This window comes from Mustela lutreola, chromosome 4 (assembly GCF_030435805.1).
Source record: "Mustela lutreola isolate mMusLut2 chromosome 4, mMusLut2.pri, whole genome shotgun sequence".
NCBI lineage: Eukaryota > Metazoa > Chordata > Mammalia > Carnivora > Mustelidae > Mustela > Mustela lutreola.
The window spans coordinates 10254566-10279445 of record NC_081293.1 but is presented as its reverse complement, the minus strand read 5'-3'; the positions used below and the strand labels follow the sequence as shown (position 1 = coordinate 10279445).

The 24880-nt window shown below is 45.4% G+C and overlaps 1 protein-coding gene and 1 long non-coding RNA gene across 3 annotated transcripts in view; both read left to right on the top strand.

Annotated features, from left to right (window-relative positions):
• The window catches only part of WDR11 (WD repeat domain 11), a 65303-nt gene extending 49050 nt beyond the window's left edge, over nt 1-16253 (top strand). For both annotated transcript variants that reach the window (XM_059173016.1, XM_059173017.1), the window contains exons 20-29: nt 6995-7103; nt 8190-8252; nt 9725-9790; nt 10565-10742; nt 11342-11437; nt 11978-12143; nt 12435-12532; nt 12881-13026; nt 13972-14052; nt 15300-16253. In XM_059173016.1, coding sequence (XP_059028999.1) covers nt 6995-7103; nt 8190-8252; nt 9725-9790; nt 10565-10742; nt 11342-11437; nt 11978-12143; nt 12435-12532; nt 12881-13026; nt 13972-14052; nt 15300-15456 — 1160 coding nt within the window. In that variant the 3' untranslated portion in view covers nt 15457-16253. The remainder of the gene's footprint in view (nt 1-6994; nt 7104-8189; nt 8253-9724; nt 9791-10564; nt 10743-11341; nt 11438-11977; nt 12144-12434; nt 12533-12880; nt 13027-13971; nt 14053-15299) is intronic.
• A 693-nt stretch (nt 16254-16946) lies between these two features.
• LOC131830613 (uncharacterized) lies at nt 16947-22379 on the top strand. The gene is made up of 2 exons (XR_009353246.1): nt 16947-20567; nt 22087-22379. It is a non-coding gene; the product is annotated as an uncharacterized LOC131830613 (long non-coding RNA).
• Nucleotides 22380-24880: the final 2501 nt, after the last annotated feature.

Here is a 24880-nt window from a genome sequence, read left to right as displayed (position 1 = left end):
CTTTGAGTATGATATAGTGTCCTTCCTCATCTCTTATTATAGTCTTTGGCTTAAAATCTAATTGATCTGATATAAGGATTGCCACTCCTGCTTTCTTCTGATGTCCATTAGCATGGTAAATTCTTTTCCACCCCCTTACTTTAAATCTGGAGGTGTCTTCGGGCTTAAAATGTGTTTCTTGGAGGCAACATATAGATGGGCTTTGTTTTTTTATCCATTCTGATACCCTGTGTCTTTTGACAGGGGAATTTAGCCCATTCACATTCAGGGTAACTATTGAGAGATATGAATTTAGTGCCATTGTATTGCCTGTAAGGTGACTGTTACTGTATATGGTCTCTGTTCCTTTCTGATCTACCACTTGTAGGCTCTCTCTTTGCTTAGAGGACCCCTTTCAATATTTCCTGTAGAGCTGGTTTGGTATTTGCAAATTCTTTCAGTTGTTGTTTGTCCTGGAAGCTTTTAATCTCTCCTTCTATTTTCAATGATAGCCTAGCTGGATATAGTATTCTTGGCTGCATGTTTTTCTCGTTTAGTGCTCTGAAAATATCATGCCAGCTCTTTCTGGCCTGCCAGGTCTCTGTGGATAAGTCAGCTGCCAATCTAATATTTTTACCATTGTATATTACAGACTTCTTTTCCCGGGCTGCTTTCAGGATTTTCTCTTTGTCATTGAGACTTGTAAATTTTACTATTAGGTGACAGGGTGTGGGCCTATTCTTATTGATTTTGAGGGGCGTTCTCTGAACCTCCTGAATTTTGATGCTCGTTCCCTTTGCCATATTGGGGAAATTCTCCCCAATAATTCTCTCCAGTATACCTTCTGCTCCCCTCTCACTTTCTTCTTCTTCTGGAATCCCAATTATTCTAATGTTGTTTCGTCTTATGGTGTCACTTATCTCTCGAATTCTCCCCTCGTGGTCCAGTAGCTGTTTGTCCCTCTTTTGCTCACCTTCTTTATTCTCTGTCATTTGGTCTTCTATATCACTAATTCTTTCTTCTGCCTCATTTATCCTAGCAGTTAGAGCCTCCATTTTTGATTGCACCTCATTAATAGCTTTTTTGATTTCACCTTGGTTAGATTTTAGTTCTTTTATTTCTCCAGAAAGGGCTTTTATATCTCTCGAGAGGGTTTCTCTAATATCTTCCATGCCTTTTTCGAGCCCGGCTAGAACCTTGAGAATTGTCATTCTGAACTCTAGATCTGACATATTACCGATGTCTGTATTGATTAGGTCCCTAGCCTTCGGTACTGCCTCTTGTTCTTTTTTTTGTGTTGAATTTTTATGTCTTGTCATTTTGTCCAGATAAGAGTAAATGAAGGGGCAAGTAAAATACTAAAAGGGTGGCAACAACCCCAGGAAAATATGCTTTAACCAAATTAGAAGAGATCCAAAATCGTGAGTGGGGAGAAAGGGGATAAAAAGAGGTTCAAAAAGGAAGAAAGAAAAAAAAAAAACAAAAAGAAAAGAAAAAAAAAAGAAAAGAAAAGAAAAGAATTTTTAAAAAAAGAAAACACCTAAGAAAAATGTAAAAAAGAAAAAATATATATATTAGATAAACTAGTAAAAAATCGTTAAAAAAGAAAAAGGTAACAGTTAAAAAAAAAAAATTTTACCCGAAGGCGAGAAAAAAAAAAAAAATGAAAAAGAAAAAATCAAATTAACTGCAAGACTAAAAAAAATCCCAGGAAAAAAGCCATGAGTTCCGTGTTTGGCTTTCTCCTCCTCTGGAATTCTGCTGCTCTCCTTGGTATTGAAACCGCACTCCTTGGTAGGTGAGCTTGGTCTCGGCTGGATTTCTTGTTGATCTTCTGGGGGAGGGGCCTGTTGTAGTGATTCTCAAGTGTCTTTGCCCCAGGCGGAATTACACCGCCCTTACCCGGGGCCGGGGTGAGTAATCCGCTCGGGTTTGCTTTCAGGAGCTTTTGTTCCCTGAGCGCTTTCCGTAGAGTTCCGGAGGACGGGAATACAAATGGCGGCCTCCTGGTCTCCGGCCCGGAGGAGCCGAGAGCCCAGGGCCCCACTCCTCAGTGCGCCCTCAGAGAACAGCGCCCAGTTACTCCCGTCTGCCTGACCTCCGGCCGCGCTCCGAGCTCACCGAGCCTGCGACCGGTTCAAGGTAACACGGAGCTGCGAGCTTACTGTCGGCTCTGTCTCTGTAGCCGGCTTTCCCGTTCCAATACCCGCAAGCTCTGCGACACTCAGACACCCCCGGTCCTTCTGTGACCCTGCGGGACCTGAGGCCACGCTGACCCCGCGTGGGCTTCGCCCCGGTTTAGCCTCTGGAGCGATGTCCCTCAGCGGAACAGACTTTTAAAAGTCCTGATTTTGTGCGCGGTTGCTCCGCCGCTGGCCGGGAGCCGGCCCCTCCCCCCCGGGGTCTATCTTCCCGTCGCTTTGGATTCACTTCTCCGCCGGTCCTACCTTTCAGAAAGTGGTTGTTTTTCTGTTTCCAGAATTGCTGTTCTTCTTCTCTTCGATCTGCCAATGGATTTTCAGGTGTTTGCAATCTTTAGATAAGCTATCTAGCTGATCTCCGGCTAGCTGAAGCAGTCTCAGCTTGCTACTTCTCCGCCATCTTGACTCCTCCCCCGCTCATTCTCTAACACATTTGTTTTTAAAGATCAGATGTTTCCCTCAGTTTACCCTGGCTTGGTCATTGCTGTCTTGCTCATGTTATGTAAAAACTCTGGAGTGCTGCTTTCTAAGAACATTCTTGTGTCTTTTCACTGTCTGTTGATTAAGAAACTACACATAGCACAGAAACTTTCTCTGTTTCCAAGCTTAATTTGTACCATTAAGTTTTTGTCCCCTCATACTATTTCCAAACATTTTGTAAGCTAACGCTAGCAGCCACTGTCTCATCTTGAGAGCTGGAGAGCTCCTTGGTTCTCATCTAGTAAGGATGACTAGAGAGAAAGTGCTAAGTAAACCTGCCTTTATCCTTTCCAGTGCTGGTTTTAATGGTTCTGTAGGTATGTAGGTGAGTCTCATTCTTACCAGGTATATTCTTCCCTTTATAACCTGAATGTAAAAGATAAATTTGACTGAATAGAAAATTGGAAAAAAAAAAAACAACAGCAAACAACCAACAAACCAAAAAACCTTTCATAGCACAGAAACTATAAGCAAAGCAAAATACATATAATAACCTGGGAGAAGGTATTTGTAAGTCTTTAGTAGATTGTCCACAGAGAAGAAAAAAAATACATACAAATGGCCCTTAAACATATGAAAAGATGCTCAACTTTATTCATAATAAGAAAAATACAAATGAAAACTACACTAGGAAACTGCTTCTCAACTATCAGATTAATAAAAATTCAGGAGCTTGAAAACATGCTCTTGCAAGTCTAAGAAAACATTCAGTGTTCATGAAGGAGTTCCTGTAGGAAGGAATCTGGCATTACTTAGCAAAGCAGTCTGTATATTTACCTTTTATATTAATCGATTCCAATACCAAGAATTTACATTAACTTGGGCATCCATATATGTGACCATAGCAAAATTGGGGAAAGAATAAATCTGGAAACATCCACACAATGGAGTAGTCTGCAGCACTTAAATAAAATGAGGAATGTCTCTGTGAACCGTGGAATGCTAGGGTATGAATAGGTGAGAAATGCAAGTGTTCAAGTGTGTATAGTCTGCAAAGGTGTTTGCTTATTTTACAAAACAAGACAATTTAAAAAACCCAGAATAATCCAAGAACTAAGGAAAATGATTATTTATAAAAGGTAGACAGATTAAAAGAATGAAGATGAGGTGAAACTTCAATGAATACACTAATATATAGTTTCAGCTTTTGAGTCATTTAAATGTTGCACATATTAAAAAAAATACAGACTTGAACAACATGGGGGTTACAGCTGATGAGGTTACATCAGGCTACTACTGCTCCTGATGGCCTACCATTGCGGGAAGCCTTACTGATGATGTATATAGCTGACGAATACATATTTTGTATGTTACATGTATTACATGCTGTATTCTTAGAAAGTAAGGTAGAGAAAAGAAAATGTTATTAAAATCATAAGGGGTTTTCATAAAATCATCATAATTTGAAATTATAACAAAATACATTTATAGTACTGCACTGTATTTATTGAAAAAAAATTGTCTGTAAGTGGACCTGCATAGTTCAAACCCATATTGTTCAAGGGTCAACTGTATAATGAAAATAAGAAGGATCAAAGAAAAAATAAACCCTAAAATTGGACAAAGAGACCATTGAACCTCACCGTATTAACAAATTGGTAAGAAGCGTTCTCATAACTGAAATGCAGGATTCCCACAGTGCCCCTTAGTGGTTCATACTTTGAGGATGAAAAAAAGCTGTCTGCGGTTTTCAGCTTCAGTAGTTGGCAGTAGTCGTTGTGAAACGGTTTTGTGCATATTGTTGACTGGAACAAACTAGTAAATAAATTACAATTTAGGGGAACCAGAGTTCCTACTGAGGGAAGAGGGAGACACAGATGTGGGGGTGAGGGGTGTGGGGAGGAAGAGCTCTTCAGGGTGGGTCTGAATTTGACTTTAAATGTTATTTCTTTATTTCCTGGCTGTGTGTACTAATTTCAGGCATAGAAGCAATGACATTTCAGTGGCAGGAAACTCTTAGCACCCAGATTTGGTTTATAAATTCTGTTTCTTGACCTAAAAGAACCAGGGCTCCTTGGGCAGTTTGCGCCAGGACAGAGGCAAGAAAGCTGCAAGATGAGCTTGGGACGTTTTGTGGTGCCAGCAACTAAGGAAGGAGTTGAAAAACCAGTGAGGGCCCGTCACAAACATACAGAAATGAGCATTTAGAAGCTTCTGCTGCCAAAGCTGGGGCAGTCTGAGCATCGTCAAGAATAACATTTGTATTGATAGCAGTGTTGGACTTCTTTTTTTTTTTAATCCATTATTCCGTAGTAATATTCCCAGCGAAAGAGGAAGGGGCCTGGGCAGGAAGGGAAAGCTCATGTTTACAGAAGAATGCCAGTTGATAAATGTAGACAGAGTGATAGAATTAGAGAATCACCAATTCCCATTCCTAATGTAAGAGTTGATTCAAGCCAGGATCACTGGTGGGTGTTAGATCACTGGGTGGAAGGGCGTTGACGAATAGGAAATTCGGCCTCACAGTATCTCGCCATAATTGTGAAGGGGAGAAAGGTGCCTTGACTTTGAGAGAGCCCATGAGTTCATCTTAACCAGATGACCACATTTCGTGTTACCCGGAGGCTAGCTAACATGCCCCCTCTGCCCGGATGCAGTAGGAAGTACGCAACATCCCTTGTGTCCGCTTCTTGCCCAGAATGTTTAGCCTGAGTCTGATGCTCAGTGGAGATCATTTCCTACGACACTGAAAGATAAAAAGATGAGAGGACTGTTCTAAATTAAGGGAGACTCAGGAGACATGAGAAGCCAGTGCAGGCAGAATATAGCCCTCAGGATAGGGAGTAACAGAGGACCTCTGAAAGTGGACTGCAGTTTAAGTGATTTTAATGAATCAGTCTTAAAACTCTTGGGTGCAGAAAAAAAATAATATTGGAAATATTTCTGGCCATTTTATGACTCTGAAAAGTCCACATAAGATATTTTATCTAAGATGTAATACTTAGCTAACTACATACAATGATAGTTTCTAAAGCAGTAGTCTCTAACAGAAACGTAATGTAAGCCACATATGTTTACATTTTCTGGTACTCAGTGTTAAAAAGTGAAAAATGGATGAAATTAATTTTAATAGAAATTTTATTTAACCCAGTATATCCAGAGTTTTATCATTTTCAACCTGTAGTCAGTATTAAACATTACTGATGAGAAATTTCAGTTTTGCATGCTCAGTTTTCAGAACCCAGGGTGTACTTAACATTGGAACATGGATCATGGGGCGCCGGGGTGGCTCAGTTGTTAGGTGGCTTCCTTCGTCTGGGGTCATGATCCCAGGGTCCTGGGATTGAGCCCTGTGTCAGGCGTCCTGCTCAATGGGGTGCCTGCTTCCCCCTCTCCCTCTGCCTGCTGCTTCCCCTGCTTCTGCTCTCTCTCTCTCTCTGTCAGATAAATAAATGAAATCTTTAAAAAAAAAAAGGATCGATTTAGGGGATGCATTTTTTCAACAGAAATACTTAAGCTGCATTTATATTTTATAAAATTGACAACTGAAAAAACAGTTATGTATCCCTGAGTAGATATAAAAGTTATCCAATGACTGAATCAAGTATTTTCAAATTTGAGTTAGTTAAAATTAATTAAGGTTAATTAGTTAAAATTAATTAATGAAGTCCTGAAGAACTCTACTGGTTGAGCGTTTGACCAGGTCGGGCTGTGTTAGGTAGTCACGACACGGTTGCCTGGGCACTGGGACCTTTGGACCTTCGGCTTCCTTGAATTAGAATATGTTATTAAAAAAAAAAAAGAAGAAGAAGCAAATCTTGTTTATTATGTCCTAAGTAAGCCCACTGCTGCATGTAGGGGATGCTAGGGCCCATGGTCTCGGGGGATAGGAGCTGCCCTTGTGAGTAAGACCTAGGATGCCTTTGCTGAGCAGGGTGACCTGATACCTCTAGTGACAAGCTCAGGGTTGTTGGGCTGTGTTAGTTGAATAGTCTCAGAAAAGCAAAGACATCAAATGGTGTAAGAGGATACAAGTAAATATTATTTTTAGTATTTTAAAATAATGAGCTTTATTAGTGTCTGTTGAGTCATTGCATTAAACCTTTTCACGTAGGATCAGTGTTTTTATACCATACAGAACACTTAAATTTTAAGAAGGGGAAGAAAGAGCTATTCATCAGTTTGAATGAAGAGAATCTCTGCACTCTTAGCCCGTTTGTCTTTAAGCAGCGATGACATTGAATATACTCTCTGCTGCCACCAGATTTATGCCTCGCTGTCTGTTGACTTTTCCGTAAACTGCTATAGCTGAAGCTTCACAGCAAAACAATAAAATTCTATTTTATTAAAAGAAAAAACTTACTTAATTTTTTTTTTTTCTAATTTTTATCCAGAGCCTGTGTGGTGCCCCTATCTCCTTGTTCCAAGGGCCTCCCTTGCCTTGAAAGCTTTCTTACTACACCAGCCGTGGAATGGACAGTATTCTTTGGACATTTCTCAGGTGTAAGTTTTTACCATTTTTATTTTCCTTTCTTAATTTGCTTGGGGTTAAAGGGCACCCACGAAAACCAGCAGGCGCCTGTATTCTGGGATTTAAAAGGATTGGAAAAAAAAAAACAAGCTGAGGCAGAAATAGTAGATGCACTGAAAGATCCTTCATCCTGCCTTGCTGGGGTCTTTGGGAGCGGGCAGGTGTGGGGCTGGGGTTCGTGAGCTGCTCTCAGCAGTTGTAGTCAGAACATGGGGATGCCACAGTGAGTGCGAAGAGAGCCAGTTAGGCCAAGAGGAAGTTTAGGCCAGGCTTCAGATTCTTTTTAAAAGCAGTAAGAGGGGTACCCAGATGGCTCAGTCGGTTAAGGAATGAGCTCTTGATTTTGGCTCAAACTATGATCTCCGGGTCCTGGGATGGAGCCCCATTTCAGGCTCCATGGAGTCTGCTTGTCCCTCTACCTGTGTGCCTTCCTCCCACGCTCTCTTTCTCTCAAATAAATAAAATATATAGAAGAGAAAAGCAGCAAGAATGAGCTTATTACAGAGATATTTTCTGTTTTATGAATCTTACTGCCTGCCTCATTACAAAAATATATTCACAGTAACTATTATTAGTAGTTATTAGTTAAACCGACAAGCGTTACTGAACTTAGGCCATGTGGAGAGCACAGATAGGCATGGGTTAGGGGAATACAACAAATAATGGGGTGAGTATCTGGATACTTCAGGAAGTATCTACTTAGAGAAAGGTACGTCCATTTTGCAGAGCAGAAGAGCACATCCCTTCAGTCATTGCTGGGTTTCTTATTAACGTGAATCTAAGCATGATGGTTTTTAGAGCCCGCTGATAAATTTTCTGGTTTCTTGAAAGCCAGAGAGACGTTCATTACTCATTCCTTTGTTTTACCTAAAGGAGGTGAAAGCAGACATGAAAGGTGGTTGGTGGGTTCTTGAGTAATTGCTGTTTGGTCTATAACCAGCTTTTTAAACCAGGGACTGCAGAGAGGTTATTTCTCTATTGGTACAACTTTTTTTCTGGTGAAGAAATGTGGTTGTAAGTGAAAGAGAATGAGCTTATTCAAAATCTTTTCTGCACAGTGATTATCCAGAAAATGAAGAAATAAAGAATCTCCTTCAAGAGCAGCTGAATTCATTATCAAAGTAAGCATCCCAGCTATGTTTTAATAAAGGGTATGACTATGAAAAAGAAAATAAAGTCATTTAGGCTTTTTGAAATTAGAGTAGGTTTTGTTTCAGAAAATGTTAGTAGCCCAAGGAGAAAGGTTCTATTCAGAACCATTCTGTTTGGAAGCTTATTTCCCTTGAGAATCTTTCTGTTGTAGAAAACATAATTATTTAGTAGTTACGGTGACAGCATCTACCTTCACCAAGATCCTAATAAGTGTTAGACGGCTGTGGTCCCGTATCAGTGCAGGAATGGAAGCTGTGGTGTGAGCTTCATCGTAGCTCAGCCCGCCTCGACCACAGATGCCCCACGAAGCTCCTCAGGTTAGAGGCCATGCACAGCATGGTTCTTCTGTGGCAGCTGCCTTTTCTAAAATAAATTCTTCGCATCAGGTGCTATGTGTGCACAGTTCTAAGAAATTAATATGTTCCCTTGAGCCAACAGCATTTAAAAGGATATATTGGGAATAATATTGCAAAGGAAGTAGAAACATATGGGTCCATCAGTTCTTGGTTAAATAGAATACATTTTTGCAATCTTAGAATCTATCACATGTAACCACAATATTTAATACATTTTCCATGTTTTATTGAAGCCAAATTCAAAATAATTATTGTTTTCTGTATCCAAAAAGTAACATTTGTATTTAAGGAGAAAATATTTAAAGAGCATCTTTCCCCCTCCCGATTTATGAATATTCTGTATGTGGCTATTTTAGGAATACCAGTTTATAAAATCGTGTCTTTCTTCCTTAAATAGTTTTTGGAATAGTTTCTGAATCTCTCTCTTTTCTAAAGTACATAGTGTTTCTGATGAGTAGCAAAGTCATTTTGCCAACAGTGACATTGTAATTCCTATAGTGAGATAGCTGTTCATGTTTTCAAAACCATGAGTTAAACTCTTGCAGGACTATAAGCCAGAATCAGAGCCCTCACCCCCTGTGATGGTTGACAGGTACCAGTTCTCCAGGCCTAGACCCACTGTGAGCCTTTTAAAACATTTGTCATTTCAGGGTCATGGCAAAGTAACTTCCTTTGTCAGTTCTAAGCATACTAACTAGTTCAAAAAGAACAAAATATTTCAGGAATAGCAAAACTTGGGCGCCTAGGTGGCTCAGTTATTAAGCCACCTTCGGCTTGGTCATGACCTTCGGCTCGGGTCATGATCCCAGGGTCCTGGGATTGAGCCCTTCATCAGGCTCCCTCCTCCTTGCTCCGCAGGAAGCCTGCTTCTCCCTCTCCCATTCTCCCCTGCTTGTGTTCCTTCTGTCTGTGTCTGTGTCTCTGTCAAATAAGAAATAAAATCCTTAAAAAAAAAAAAAGAATAGCAAAACTTTAAGTAGATTAACAATTTTGAGTGGATTTCCCCTTTCAAGAGTATACTGATTTATCTCCTTTATGTTTGATTAAAAATTTTGCCTTCCCTTTGTCTGGATTCCTGTTTACAGTGACATCAAGAAGCTCTTGCTTGATCCAGAATTCACTCTCCTGCAGAGATGCCTGCTGGTTTCAAGGTAACAGTCAGTGTTCTGTGTAAGAGACAGAATTTCAGATGAACTCATTTCTCTTATTGAGGGTTCTCAGTTAACACCAAACAAACCCTTTTAGATTTTAGAACAACGTATCAGTTCATCCTTTATATTTGCTTTACAGTTAATTTTGAAACTAGTAATACAAATAGGAAAAAAAATTCACATTTTTAATGTGAGATCTAGGCCTTCTCTACTGAAAAGGCTACCTTCTACAGACAACTTTTTAAAATTTGTGTTTCAAAATATCAGTTACAAAGAGCATGTCCTTAGTTATACCAGTAAATTATATTTAGAGGCAATAATCTGTACTTCCTCTTTGAATGGTCAAGTCACTTACCAAAAAGAAATTTCCATCCATTATGCCCCAAAGAATAAATTGCAGATATTTCTATACCTTACTTAGCCAATTTTCCCAGAGGAACTTCTTCCTTAATGTGAAGCTGTGGTCCAGATTAAAAGGTGTGTGTGCTCCTGACAAAGCCGGTGAATCAGAGCCCAGGCCTTGGAACCATCATGCTGCTCTTAACACAGCACAGGGGGGTTTGGGTGTGAAGGGGCTGTGCCCTCAGGCTCTTGGGTTGTCTGAGACAACCCACTTAGGGCTGGAGAATGGGCTGCTTCCTCTGTCACCCTGCCAGGCACAGGCCAGCATCCCAGATGCTATGCTCCTGGTCCCTGAGGCTTTCGTGGAGAGCCCCTGTCCACGCCCAAGTCTGCTGTGTGCGCTCAGTGGGACTCTGGTGTCACCCTTCTCAGGCTTTATGGCGATGAGTCAGAGCTACACTTCTGGACTGTTGCTGCCCACTACCTGCACAGCTTGTCCCACGAAAAGCCAGCAGGCACCCCAGCCTCTAAAGAAACTGTGCCTCGGGACAAAGTGAATAACCCGCTGGATATATGTTATGATATTCTCTGTGAAAATGCCTATTTCCAGGTACTGTGTTGCATATATTAAACTCTTTAAAGCTCCCATCTTGTTGACTTACGTCTTTGTAAGAAGTATCTTAAATTTGGGAAACTTTCCAGCTAAATGAAGGTGCACATAATAGAAGTAAGTCTGTTGGCGCCACTGCATTAAAAAAGGCCTGACTCGGGACTTGAAAAGCTCACAAATGCTCATTGAGTTTTTTAATACACATTAGAATTTTACTATTAAGTCCTTATTTTTTTCTTTGTCTTAAAATTGTTAACTTAGAAGATTCACTATTATTCTCTAATTTTATTTTCTATAAATAACAAACATTTCTTTCACTCAATTTGAATTTGTTATTCTGAAAAGGTACTTTCACCATGTTTTCACTGCAGGAGAGTCCTTCAGTATGTGGAGGGCCGGCTTCTGTAAGCGGGCAGACTCGCACACAGATGAGAGTTCGTTTCAACATTTCTCTAATCAAACTCTTATTATGTTGTGAAGTTGATTAGCTAATAACTTCAGAAGGCAAAATAATATTTATAAAAGGATTTTATTATAGTAAAATTTAACTCAAGTCTTAGATTGACTCAATTTTTTCTTTTTTTCTTTTCCTACTCTAGAAATTTCAGCTGGAAAGGGTGAATCTACAGGAAGTAAAGCGGTCAACTTATGATCATACAAGGAAATGCACAGACCAACTACTTCTCTTGGGTCAAGTATGCCAGTCTTTACAATTCCATTCACGTTTCCCGGAATCGCTAGCTGATGAGTGTTCCAGAGCATCATGTACATTATGCACACACACACGCACACACACATATACACATGCTTGCACAGATAGTAGATCATAGTATTTCCCTGAACGAATACATGTAAATTTCAGCTTTATTTCAAAAGACCAACAAATCTTGTGAGAAAACAAAAATCTATGGTTGACTAGATTAGAATTTTGGCTTGCGTAATGTCAGATGAGACCTGACTGGTTTGGTTTGTTGTGGTTTTGTGTCTCTGAATTGATGCAGAGCTAGAGTAAGCAGTTTCTTGAGTGTCTGTGTTAACCAGACTGTGGTTTTACCTTTATTTCAAAGAAGCAGGCAGACACGCTGTGGTCACTATATATAAGCAAAGCATTGACAAGCAAATTTTGAAAGTGAAAGTCTTCTCTAAGCTATTAATTTCAGTGTACAAATCATAAATTCACTAAGATTATGGTGGAAGAAAATGGTCTCATAATTAGAAAAACTCTTTCTCATTAGACAGACAGAGCTGTGCAGTTGCTGTTGGAAACAAGTGCGGATAACCAGCATTATTATTGTGACTCCCTGAAAGCCTGTTTGGTCACAACTGTCACCTCCTCGGGCCCCTCCCAGAGCACCATTAAGCTGGTGGCCACTAATATGATCGCCAATGGCAAGCTGGCAGGTGAGGCACGCTTTGTGGTATGTTTGTGCGTCCTCTGGACAATCAGGCCCGTTCCCAGCAAAGCATTTGATTATGTAGTAGTTGTTCCTTTTTTTCTGTATGAACCCGTTGTCACACTGTCCAAGAGCACAGGCCCGAGGGGACGCAGCCAGGCCGGCTGACACGGCGAGAGCACTGAGCCCACACTCTCCCACTTTGTTGTTGGGCTGAGGTGGTGCCGCCTCCACTCCTGACTCCGCGGGGCCGTGGTGTCACCTGGCCGTGGTGACAGGCTATCGTTCTGTCTTCCAGAGGGAGTGCAGCTGCTCTGCCTGATAGACAAGGCTGCGGATGCCTGCCGCTACCTGCAGACGTACGGCGAGTGGAACCGGGCCGCTTGGCTGGCGAAGGTAGGTGACTTCCTGAGGCTCCTTGAGCATGTGGGGTAGAGTTCAGTCTTGAGTTTGGACTTGTGATTGAGAAGCGGTGTTTTGGCTGCAAAGCTGCTATGCAGATACTTTCTTGCAACTCTAAGGCTCCTGTTCTTTATGAAGAAATTACATTTCTTCTTATGGAGTGTCGGATGTCTTTGGTAACAAGTAAGTGAAAGCAGCTGGCCCCTTTCCCTTCTGGGGTGCTGGGATGTGAGCCCAGACTCTGGCCTTGGTCGCACAGGCGCAGAGCCCATGTTGATCCCATTACGGTTTTCTTTACGTAGTGCAGGACGTCTTTGTTTTTGATGTGGGCATCTCTCTCAGGTCCGTTTAAGCTCTGAAGAGTGCGCCGATGTTTTAAAGCGCTGGGTGGACCACCTTTGCTCTCCACAAGTCAACCAGAAGTCAAAGGCCCTCCTGGTCCTCCTCTCCCTGGGCTGCTTTTTCACGGTGGCCGAGACACTTCACAGGTACACCCAGAGTGCTCCGCGCCTTGGTCGGGGGACGGACTGCTTCGTGCTCTCTTGAGTAGTCTCTGCTGGGTGGATGGAGCACTCTGTGTAGAGCGAATGGAAAACTTACCTTTTAGGGTTATTTCAAAACAAAACAAAACAAAAAAAATACCTCTACAGAGAATGGAACAGTCATAGTCCAGGTTAAGTCGTCTTCATTGGGCCTAGGAGCTCTGTTTTCCTACCAGTATATTCACCAAAACTAACAGGTGTCTATTTAAAAAGAATGTAAACGAAGACTTCAGGAGCAGTTGCGAGGAAGGGGAGAGAGCAGTGGGAAGGATGGTGGAGTGCTGCCGGTGGGAGACGTCCCCTCTGAAAGTCATACCTAGAACCGAGGGGATATTTTATTTTATTTATCTAAAACTAAGGGATGTTGAGGCATATGGCGAAAGACTCTGTGTTAAATGTGGACAGTGGGTATGTGGATACTTGTCCTATCTCTGGATTTGTGTATATTTAAGTATGTTACAGTTTTTGTAAATATTAGTTAGAAAGAGCCTGGGGCTGGGGTACCAGGTGGCTCAGTCGATTAAGCATAGGACTCTTAATTTCAGCTCAGGTCATGGTCTCAGGGTGGTGAGATCGAGCCCCGCATCAGGCTCTGCACTCAGCATGGAGTCTGGTTGTCCCTCTCCCTCTGCTCCTTCCCCAGCTCTCTCTCAGATAAATAAAAAATAAAATCTTTAAAAAAGAAGAAAGAGCCTGGGGTTAGGGACATGAGTATTGTCCCCTGCTTTCTTCTGTGAGCCAGGGCTTGGAAAGGTGCTCGTGTAACTTACTGGCACTCAGGTTTCCGGGGAGAATGGGTACCACTCTTTATTTGGAGATAACGCCCTCGGGTGGGTTTTCCCCCAAACGCGGTAAATCACGAAGCCTGACTCCCTGTGTTTTCTTGAGCAGCATGAGATACTTCGATAGAGCTGCCTTGTTTGTGGAAGCCTGTCTCAAGTACGGCGCGGTCGGGGTCACTGAGGACACGGATATCCTTTGTTGGGTTGGTTATGCCAAGGAGGAGACAGATGGCACCGTGGGTTCCTCTTAGTCGTACTGCCTGGGCAAGAACTGTGTCATATCAGGGATGGAGCCACACTCAGATTTGCCAAAGTCACTGAAGAGCGAGAAATGACCGAGAATCAGGAAGAAAATGAGTGCGTTGCTGGCCTCAGGTCTAAGACGGATGGGGAGGCAGCAGAGGCTATAAAGGAATGGGACTCTGAATTTTGTGAAGGTTTGTTTGAATGTCAAAAAAGATAAAGGAAATAATTTAGGAAAGGTGTAGGAGCCTGATACTTCAAAACAGTACTATTTAAGAGAATGCACTCCATGGAATAAAATATATAAAATGTATATAAATATATATAATACAATATATAAAAATTTATATATTTATCTGGAATATACATTCTGGAATAAATAAAAAAGCCATTGTTATCCACAGTGACAGTCTAATGTGGGACCAGACGCAGCACTTCAAAGATACGTGTCACGCAGGCAGGTCCCGGTGGCTGGCTGCCAGCACCTCTTGAGTCCCACATTCTCTTTGAAAGGGTCGGGCTTGAGGACGCAGCCCCCAGTCGCTTGAGTTTGCTGAGTCTCGCTTGTTCGCATCACATCTTCATTTCCACAGGTCAGATACTTGCTCTTCTGTGTGTATGTTGTTTTGTTTGTTATAGAAAATGAAACAACTTGAATTTCGTCAGTGTCCCATATGTAGGCACTGGTGGAGCTGCCTCTAGTTGGAAGGGGCTGCTTGGAACCTCGGGGAAACAGGGCTGCCCGAAACTCCATGCCTCCAGGCAGGCTTTGTCTTCAGAACCTCTCGCTGAGCGGTGTCTGCCCCCAGACCACCCACCGCTCAGCCTTTCCCATGCCAGACGGTGTGCACGTGAGTCCTCTTTCTTTGTGTAGTCTTTAGTTGTGTTAGGCTTTGAGGTAGTCTAGGAGGATGTTAGCTGGATTTTCTAGAAGGAGGTGCTTTGTACTCAGCTTCTGCAAAGTGTAGTGGGTGACACTGCAGACTGAGACCTCGCCTCCCCCAACCAGGAATCACCCTCCCCCAGGAAGGGTGCCCGTGCTCAGCTGTGTTGTGCTCGTCTCCTGCTGCCTTCCTGTGGGCCCCCTTGTCCCTCAGAGTAGCCCCACAGAGCTGGTTTTTTCCTGCCTGTGGGAACGTGGTGGCATGTAATCACATCTCTCTCTGGCCTTCTTTTCCTTAACTGTGGCTTACAGAAACTCATCTCTGCTATATACGCAGATTATGCCCGAAGTTTGAAGAACCTCGGTTTTAAACAGGGAGCGGTTCTTTTTGCTTCAAAAGCTGGAGCAGCCGGCAGAGATTTATTGAGTGAGCTGGAGTCCCCCAAGCAAAAACGGACCGAAGAGTGACAGGTCAATATGTGCTGGGGAACCTGGCCTTGCAAGCAGGACGGGGGCCAGTCTGGCGGTGGTCAAGGTCATGGTGTGGGCTGCTGAAGATGCCGTCCCTGCCAGGGTCCCCGTGAGCTGCTCCCCACTTTTCTGAGGCTGCTATGGACAGCAGCAAACGAGCATTTACAGAGTTAGGAGCAAGTCCCATGTCCTATGTCTATCTCCGGAAAAAACACGAATGTTTCAGATTTTGAAAGGGTAGAACATTTTATACTTTTGGAGACAGCTTTAAGAGTCCCTGGAAATACTTTTAATTTTTTTAAACAAAATTCAGGTGACTGAATTTTTTTCTCATTGACTGACTGAAAAGATATTTGAAAAATCGAATAGTGAGAGAAGTTTGTGAGATTTACTCTCAAATCTGTGCTGTGCCTGTGTTATATACAATCATTCAAAAGGTCACAGACATATTTCAATAGTAAAGATGATTTACCAAAGCATTCCTTGTTTCTTACCTTGAGAACATAGAACTCATGATTCTCTGTTTTAGGCAGTTGCTAAATTTTGTAATTTCAGGCTCGTAGGCTCATAGGGAAATTTTAAACTTTATGTTTTGTTCTAATATGTGGGGTCTTGGGTATTTTGAATTTTAACTCTTGATGTATTATAGTAACCATCTTTTTGAATTCTCTGTGCTTTAATTTTCTGTCTTTGTGTTTGTCCAACAACTGAAGTATCTGAGATGTGACTATTATAAATTATTCCTGTCTATAACTTACCAAAATGATAAATAAAAAGGAAATTCCAGCCAGGCATTTGTGTTCCACAAGCTGCTGTGCAGGAAGTCAGTCAGGAGCCATGCTGGCTTCTCAGGAGTCATTCCAGCTTCTTACCCTCAGAAGGAGTCCCAGGATTAGACCAAACGCCCCCACCGTGGGCAGATCTGCCTCAGTTCCCAAGGGAGCAGGGCTCTTGGAGGGAGGTGAGGGAGTGGCATTCCGGTCTCCCCTCCTGGATGTCCAGGGTGGTGCATCTCCTCACACCCACCAGGAGCTAGGATTTTTGAATAGAGTCATGGCCTCTGCCCTTAGGCATCAATCATCCACTCTGACAAAGAACTGAGATCCACGGAGGGGATGGGCTTACTCTAGAAGGCCTGTTCCGAGGCTGGCACTTTGGCTGAAGTTGTAGAAGAAATCCAGGATGCATTCATTAGTCCTGTAACTGGCTCACTTTTCTTGTCCTTTCTGTGCCTGGGCGGGTTACCGTGGAATTTTGAGGGCCACGGACAAACACAGCCCTCTGTATTGCTTGTGGTTAAATGATTGCTCATGTATATTTTGTTTATGCAGCCATCAGCTACCTAAGGGAAAAAGAATGTCGGCCTTAGTAAGCAGAGAGGAAAAAAGAAATCTTACTCTAGAGTGGCGTATTTTGAAAATTAAATATGTTTGGATTCGAGGCCAACAACCCCAGTGAGGCACCGCCTGCTGGGGTTGAGGTGGGGTTGGAGGTGGGAACCTGCTCCGTGCCTGACACCAAGGCCCTTAAATGTGTCACAGCCCAGCTGTGTAGGACAGTGGTCACTGCCGTCACCACAAGACAGAGACCCGGTCTGTCAAAGTACAACTGGAAGTCCCATCCAGACAACCTGGGAGCCCCTCTCCCTGGTGACCTTGTGGGCCGGAAGCTGAGCGTGCAGGGACAGAGGCTAACGAGGATGAACCACATTCCCGGCTGCGCCTCAGCCGGTGTTTTCATGAAGGATCGTTAGGAACCTCGTGTTATTAGTGCATGAGCAAAGAAGGCTTCCCAGGGTGAAACCCACAGCCAGAACTGGGATGAGAGTGACAGTGACTTTGGAGCAGCATGGCCCCCTCTGTGGCCGTACCCATGGGAGTGCCGTCAGGGTCCTGGGCCCTCCCTTGGCAGCCAGTCTAGCGGATCTTGAAGACGTGGTGTGGAGGGGGGTTGCTGGGTGACCCCCTCCTCCTGGCTGGTCTCGCTTTAAGTATTTTCATTGCTTTGAAAGTGGTAGCAGGACCTTCTGTTCTAAAATAGAGCAAATCAGAGCAGCGTCTGTACAAGCCAATCCCGCGCTGCTTCTCCCGATCAGCTTGTCCATGGAACAGACCCTGGTACCAAAGCAGTTCCCCTCTCAGCTGTTTGCTGCCTGGAGACGTCACCTGGCACGAAGACAGTGTTCGGTGCCGGTGATTACCCCCCGCATCACCTTCTTCTCAGCAGTGGGGCAGGATGGAAGGGGAGTGTGGAGGCGCAAACTCGTAGCTTGTGCAGCAGTGAAGCTCTGGCAGGCCTAGGTGCTCCGGGAGCACATTGTAGCAGCCAGCAGGCCTCCAGTTCCTGTTCTGCGTGCAGTCAAGGTGACTGGTCCTAAACAATACGTGCAAGAGAGAACCCTTGCCATTCAAAGGAAAAAGCATTTTGAGTTGACACTTGAAGGTGTTACTGTTTTAAAAGAAGGGAAGGGAAGAAGCTGGGCTCTGGGACTCACGTCTGAGACCTGCGGGAATCAGACCAGCTGGGCGGGACGGAGGGAACTTGGGGAAGCAGATCGTCCTGCTGTCTTTCCTGTCCTTAAAGGATCCTTCTGTGTGTTTGCTTTTCCAGCTGTGCAGGACCCACCGAAAACAACCCCGGAAAGCCCCTCTTTTCTCTCACTCAGGATGTCCCGTGATTCTGAAGCTCTCACATGAGTCCCTTCAGGCAGTTTCAAGTATTTTCTTTCAGCGTTTGGCTCTCTTCCATAAAAAGTCCAAATAAACACTTCGACCACCCTTTACTTTTGGGGGGACACTGAGAAGAAAGACAGAGTCAAGCTAACTGTTCTAAATACCAGAGAAGGAGAGACATTCTGGGTTCCATAGGCAATTTGGGTGGTTTTAGCTTTCCCTTCTTCCATATTTATTTGACAGAGAGAGAGAGCACGAGCAGGGGGAGCGACAGGGGGAGCGACAGGAGGAGGAGGAGGAGGAGCAGGCTCCTCGCGGAGCAGAGAGCCTGGCCTGAGCCACCCGGGCGCCCTCCCTTCTTGCGTGTTTATATGTAGCACAACCAAGCGCAGTTAGGGAAGAGGGCTGTTCCAGACCCTGAGATGCACTACTTAAGAAAGACTGGGCCAGAACAGGTAGTTGAAAATTTAAGATCAGATAAAAAGACATTCCTCATCACTGCCTCTAAAATGTAGTCCATTTTCTCCGCAGTTAAACGGTATTTTTAAAGCTGAAGTGAAGTGGGCTGATGTGGAGGCAGAGGGGGGAGGCATAGTGGCGCAGGAAGGGGCCTCTTCACTGTGACCATCCCTCTAGGTTAAGGGTCTGCAGACAGACCTGGGGAGCGAATCCCAGCTCACTGCCCATTTTCTAAATAAAGTTTTACTGAAACACAGTCATGCCCATCTGTTCTTTGTGGCTGTTTTCATTCAGCAGGGACAAGTAGATGCAGCAGAGACCATATGGCCTGAAAAGCCTAAAATACTTAAATGTCTGGCTCTTACAGGAAGGTTTACACACTCCTGCTCAAGGTCCCACGTGCTTGCTTGGGATGAAATTTCACATGTCCTGCTGCCCTGTTGGGTGCAGATCGGTACGGAGCCCTTTGCGGTTTGCCTGTAAGCAGGTGCACTTGGACCAGCCTCTTTCCAGAAAGAGATTGTTTCAGTGCCACCTGGCTCCCTGTGGAGGCCCAATTTCCCATGGCGCTGGGTCTAGGAAACTACGTATAACGTGAACCACCCGGGGTGACCTTAATTGTATTCCTGACAATTCTGAGATAAAAGGCACTAGTAGATGATAGAAAAACTTAAATCCAAGAGCTGTTTCATATTAACACGTTAAAGCAAATGTCAGTTTTATTCCAGACACCTCCTAACCCGTTCTGCTGTGATAAAACCCTCGTTGTGTTCCAGTCTTCTGACCTCTGAGCAGCATCTTTAAGCCCTCCTACTTCAGGCAGGTAGAAGCCTCAGAATACTAATGTCCTAAGCCAGTGGTGGGCCCTGCCGTCGCTGATGTGAATCCGTAGGACCACACTGGGGAGAGAATCCTGGGCCGGGGAACTCGGTCTGATGCACGGAATCCAGCTGGAGGACCTGGGAAGTGGAACAGAGACCGGAAGTGAAGGATGGACGAGTCTGAGTGTATGATTGCATGGAAGAGCTCGGGAGGAAACTGGCAAAGTGCTGCTTGCTGAGACCTGGGAGTGAGGGAGGAACGGAGGAGGCAGGCGTGAGTCGGGGATGGGAATACCTGGGCGGCCCTGGTGCGGCTGCTCTGGTGAGTGAGCCCCGTCCTGGGAGCCCACGCGTCTCAGCTCCCAGAAGCCACTTGCACATCCACACGCCCTGCCACACCGGGTGTCGCTCGATTTTTACGGCTTCGTGGCTGACAGTCTTGCCCCCGCTCACAGAAGAGGAAACTAAGGTTCAGAGATGTTGGGGACAACTGGGGTGACCCTCTGTCTTGGACTGTCCCCAAATGAGGAATTTCCTGCGACTCTGGATTTGGGATGTGAAAGCCAGAATGGTGTCAGGCGACACGGGTCCTCGTAAGTGACAGACCCGGGAGGTAAGACACAGGCCTGCCTGATGCCTCAGCCTGCATGGCCTCCACTGGCCGTGTAAACGTGCAATCGGGGACATTTCCCTCTGCAGCTGAGCTGCAGTCCTGAGCGCCCTCCTCATCTGGGGTGAGGCCGGCCTCAGTCCGCAAGCTAGGTGCAGCAAGGCCCGGCCATCAGCGGGGCCAAGATTTAAAGAGCTGTCTTCTTAGCCATCAGGTACTAGAAAGAATGTGATTTACAAAACATTATTTTAAAAACCTGTTGAATGTTTGGATGCTCCGAGTTGCTTTATCGGTTTGAAAGAGGTTATACCGTTTGGGCTGGGGACACTCTCCTTTCGTAAGGAAACTGCCAAAGGATGCTATTGCTCTATTTTCTGTCCTTTTTTTTTTTTTTTTTTTTTAAGGAATAGGAGGTCCTCTGGGGGAACTGAAACCTCACCTGTCGGCTGAATCTAAACATCCATGTGCAAAACCCGCTCCGTCCATCACGGGCTTTGGGACAGACGTGGCTTCCTTCTGCCACCTCGGAGGTGGCTCTGTTTCCAGGTATGATGCAGGCAGGGGACAGCGTTTGCTCCTTGTCCTGGCAGGGCAGGACCTGGGATGGCTGGCCTTGGAACCCTGGTCTCGGTGATTCTCCTGTTCAGGCCAGCTCCCACTGCTTGGTCTGCTTGGGAGTCCTGGTGGGATTCAAGTCAACAACCTTGTGGGCCCATGTGTTCTGAACAAAGACTAAAACCAGGCAGGGCTTCTGATGAGTGGTGGGGCCGCAGTGTGCATTTGCAGAGGGAGAGGAGACCCCGGAGACCATTCCACAGACATTGTCCCTTTCACTGGCATTTGCCTGCACACCTTCCTCCTTCCCCTCCTCCCCGGTCCCAGTAACTTGGCAGCTGGCCCTTTTAGGTGAGAATTGAGCCTTAGGAAGCTGCTGGACGCCACTAGGACACTGAACAGAGAAGCAGGTCCCTACTGAGGCAGAGTGACTGGAGCTCACTGCCCCGTTCCCAGAGCAGGGCAAAGGCTATTTTGATCGTCCATGAAGACCCAGTTCCCATCCGAAGACACAGGGCGGGAGCAGCTCACTTCTGCCCTTGGAGAACCAGTAGCCAGATGGGGGGCCAGGGAAAACCTCCCTTTGTGAGCCTGGGTCTGGTCCAAGCATTTGCTGCTTTGTCCCTTTGATCATGACACTGACCTCTCAGTCTTTTGGCCTTGAACTGTCAATGGTTGTGGCAACTTGATCCTTACACCACGGATGCAGTGGAGGGAAGTGGAAGGGCCATGTTTGGGAGGTGAGCAGCTGGTGGCTTTTTACAGAGTAGTAGCCATGCTTGGAGAGTCTCGGGGCTGCGTGGGCAGCCCAGCCCCTGAGCTCTGGACCCTCGGACCGGGATTGAACCCAGTGGATCCCAGCAGAGAGAGAGCCTACGGCTGAGACACGCACAGAGCCCGCAGAGGGGACTGCTGGCTCTCCTGTAGGGGCTGAATGGTGAGTGGCTGAATTCTGGGAGAGGCATGTCCGTCCCCCTGGAATCTCAGAACCTGTCCTTATGTGGAAATAGGGTGTGCGTAGACCTTGATGATTAGATGATCAAGCCACGTCTGGTGTCCCTAAGAGGAGAGGACACAGAGACACACAGAGAAGGTGGCCCTGAGAAGAGATTAGATGGATGCAACAGACAGCCTCGGAACACCAAGGAGGGCTGGAAGCCTCCGGAAGCCAGGCAGCCAGCCTCCAGAGCTGAGAGAATACATTTCTGCTGCTTTCGGCCCCCAGGTGTGAGGTGATCTGTTACAGTGGTCCTAGGCCCCGAACATGCTGCCACTGACCAAAACCGAGGACCCAGAATTCCTCAGGTCCTCCCCGTGGCAGGGCCTGTACTCCTCCTCTCCTTCCAGAATAGTAGGAGTTCCAGCTCCTACTGGAGAGGGCCTTTGGCTTGCATTTGTTTTTCTCGGGCCTGCTTTCCCAGTTGTACCTCTGGACCCAGAAAGTTCGTTTTTAAGCAACTTTACCGAGCCAAGCTCTCTGCCTTCTGTGTTCTGCCCCTGGTCTCAGCAGCTCTCACCACACGTTGCTGGCTCGTCTTTCCGCTGCCTGCTGCTGATCGGAGGGAACTACAGTTCCAACATTTCCTAAGCCCACAGCCCAGGAAAGTCCTGTGTGGCCGTCAAAACCATCCAGACCCATGACTGTGGCTTGGGGAAGATTCCAGAGGTGGGACTCTGGTGGTTTTACTTTTCCAGGCTTCTGAAGCCAAGAGTTTTTTTTTTTCCCCCAATATATCGCAATCTGTGTTCCTTGGAACCATAATGTCCTGCAAAATATTAATAAACATTTTTAAAGCATCATAATCAAGTAAGTTTGGGAAATGCCAAAATAAATACAATTAAATAAGTTCTTTTTTATTGTAGACCTTCAAGGCCTTTAATATGCCAGATACATGTTGTACCCTCTAAGCCAAGGATTATGGAATTTAAGATTCCTAGAGCTATTTGATCACAGTCCTTACCGCGTTCTGCCCGCTCCTGCCTGAGCGCGCTCTTCTGCACTTCAGCAGTGCGGACCTCCCCCCTCCCTGCCTTCCTGCCAAGGCTTTCTCTTCCAAGTGCAAAAAAACCAAACCAAAACAAAAAAAACAAAAACAAACAACCCCCCCACCCCGCTCCTCCAGCCTGCCCCATAAGTGAGTGGACGATGCCATTTTCCAGCTGGGAACCCTTCGCCAAGTCTCTCCCTGCAAACAGTTCCCTTTCAAATGACACAAAAGGTCCTCAGTGAGCCTCTCCCACTCAGCACCTGCCATTTGCACCCTGTGACTTAACCAACCGGCCGACATACTGGTCATTTCTGCCACCACGGCGTCGCTCTTGCCGTCTCCCACGCCCCCTGCCGCAGCCGCCCCCTCCCCATCTCACGCCTCTGAGCGTACCGCAAGATCTCCCGCTCAGCTCCGTAATGCCCCGTTCTTCAGTCGGTCTCCTCTCCCGGGCTGGAGGCCCTAGGAGGGCAAGGCGGGTCTCCTCCAGACGGCATCTCTAGCATTTGCTACAGGTGTCCATACACGTGATGGGTCGGGGTCCGGGCCGGCCACGGGCCATGTGTTACCAGAGGGCAAGGTTCCTGCCATGACAGGCTGTTGGGTCCATAGCCTACGGTTCTGGGCCCCTTCGCTTCTTGCTCTACGGATCCCCTGTGCTGGTGGTGAGTACGACCGCATTGCTTTTCGTGTCCCCCGAGCCCGGAGAGTTTTATGTTGAAGGAGTGTCCCTCCTAAGCACCATGGACTTGCGTTTTTTATTTTTTTACTCTTTCAGTCGGAGTCCTAGACCCCTCACACACAGCGGCGTGACTCCGTGCGATGCAGTGGGTATCCGCCATCTTCACGGCTTTCACCTTTCCCTTTTATTTGATATCTTCCCCCCCACTCCCTGGACTTTGGGATGAGTATTTTTTAATATCGCATTTCCCCACTATTATCTTGTTACTTATATGTTCTATTCTATTCATTTCACAATTATCTGGGGGATTACAACACTCATCCCAACTCGTTATTAAAGTCTAACATAAATTAGTATTCTTTCCACTTTCCGGACAGTGAAAAGGACTTTAGAACGTGCTAATTCTGCTGATCCTTCTTCTGGCTCAGGAGATATTGTTACCATGTATTTTAATTCTTTGTATTTGCAGACCTCCTCGAGACATAATTACTGTTTTACGTGGTCAGTATCCATTTAGACTTGCCCACGTCAGGATGGGCTCTTCCTGTCTTACCCAACTGCCCTCTGGACCCCTCTCCCTCTCCCTGAAGAACACCTTCCACTGGGGTCTTGACTCTGTATCTGCCGGTGATGTCTCTCCGCTTCCCTCTGTCTTCACTGTCTTCATTTTGCTTCCATTTCTTTGGGGGAACATTTCAGGCATACAAAAATAGAGAAAACAATGGAATGAACCTCTGTGTACCCATATCCCAGCTTAAACAATCATCTCTGAGCTCCGTTATTTTGAGGATATTTTCACTGCATAGTCCAGCCTGGTGATCATTTTCTTTCTGAAGACCCTCCATCATCTTCCTGCGGCCACAATTTCTACGGAGAAGCCCACTGTCAGTCTCTGATATGCCTGATAATCTTTGATGGTCAGATGTTCTATATAAAAAACTTCATGTAGTTTGAAGCTTTGGATGGGGCTGTCTTCCTCCGGGGGCTTTCCTTAGCCTTTCACAGGCAGCCAAGGGAGATGCCCTAGCAGTCCTGGGTTATGTTGATCTAGCTGTGGACTGAGATGATCCTAAATGGGCTTTGACCTTTGGGAGGGCTGGTCTATTTCTAGTTGACTCTATTTTTAGTGTAAGGAGCCTTTCAGGGTCCCTAACCCCACTCTGTCCACTGAAAGGTCCACGTAGGTTCACAGCCTTTCCGTCACCTCTTAAACACAGAAAAAACCATTTTAGACCATTCTTAAAGAAGGGGGTAAGTTTCCAGTGTCCCTGGGACCTGCACTGAGCGGGCCACAGCCCACAGCTGGCTGGGCAGGAACTGGCAGGCAAGGCACCTTCCCCACTCAGCAAAAGCGTGTCGTGATCCGATCTTCCCCCAGGTCCCACGATGCTCCCCTTCCACTCCTCCTCGTGGCGTCTAACAAGGCACTAGGGCACTCGGAAATGACCCATAGTGTTGAGGTCTATGGCTTTTTCCCCCCTAGATTTGTGGCCATCATATTTAAAAGATGAGACCATACAGTGTCGCAGGCTCAGGGGTGGGATGGAATGTGCATGTGTTTCTGCTGCAGCTTGATTTGGGTGGTTTGATTTTAGTATAGATTGAGTTCAGATGCACCATAACTTTTTATTTTA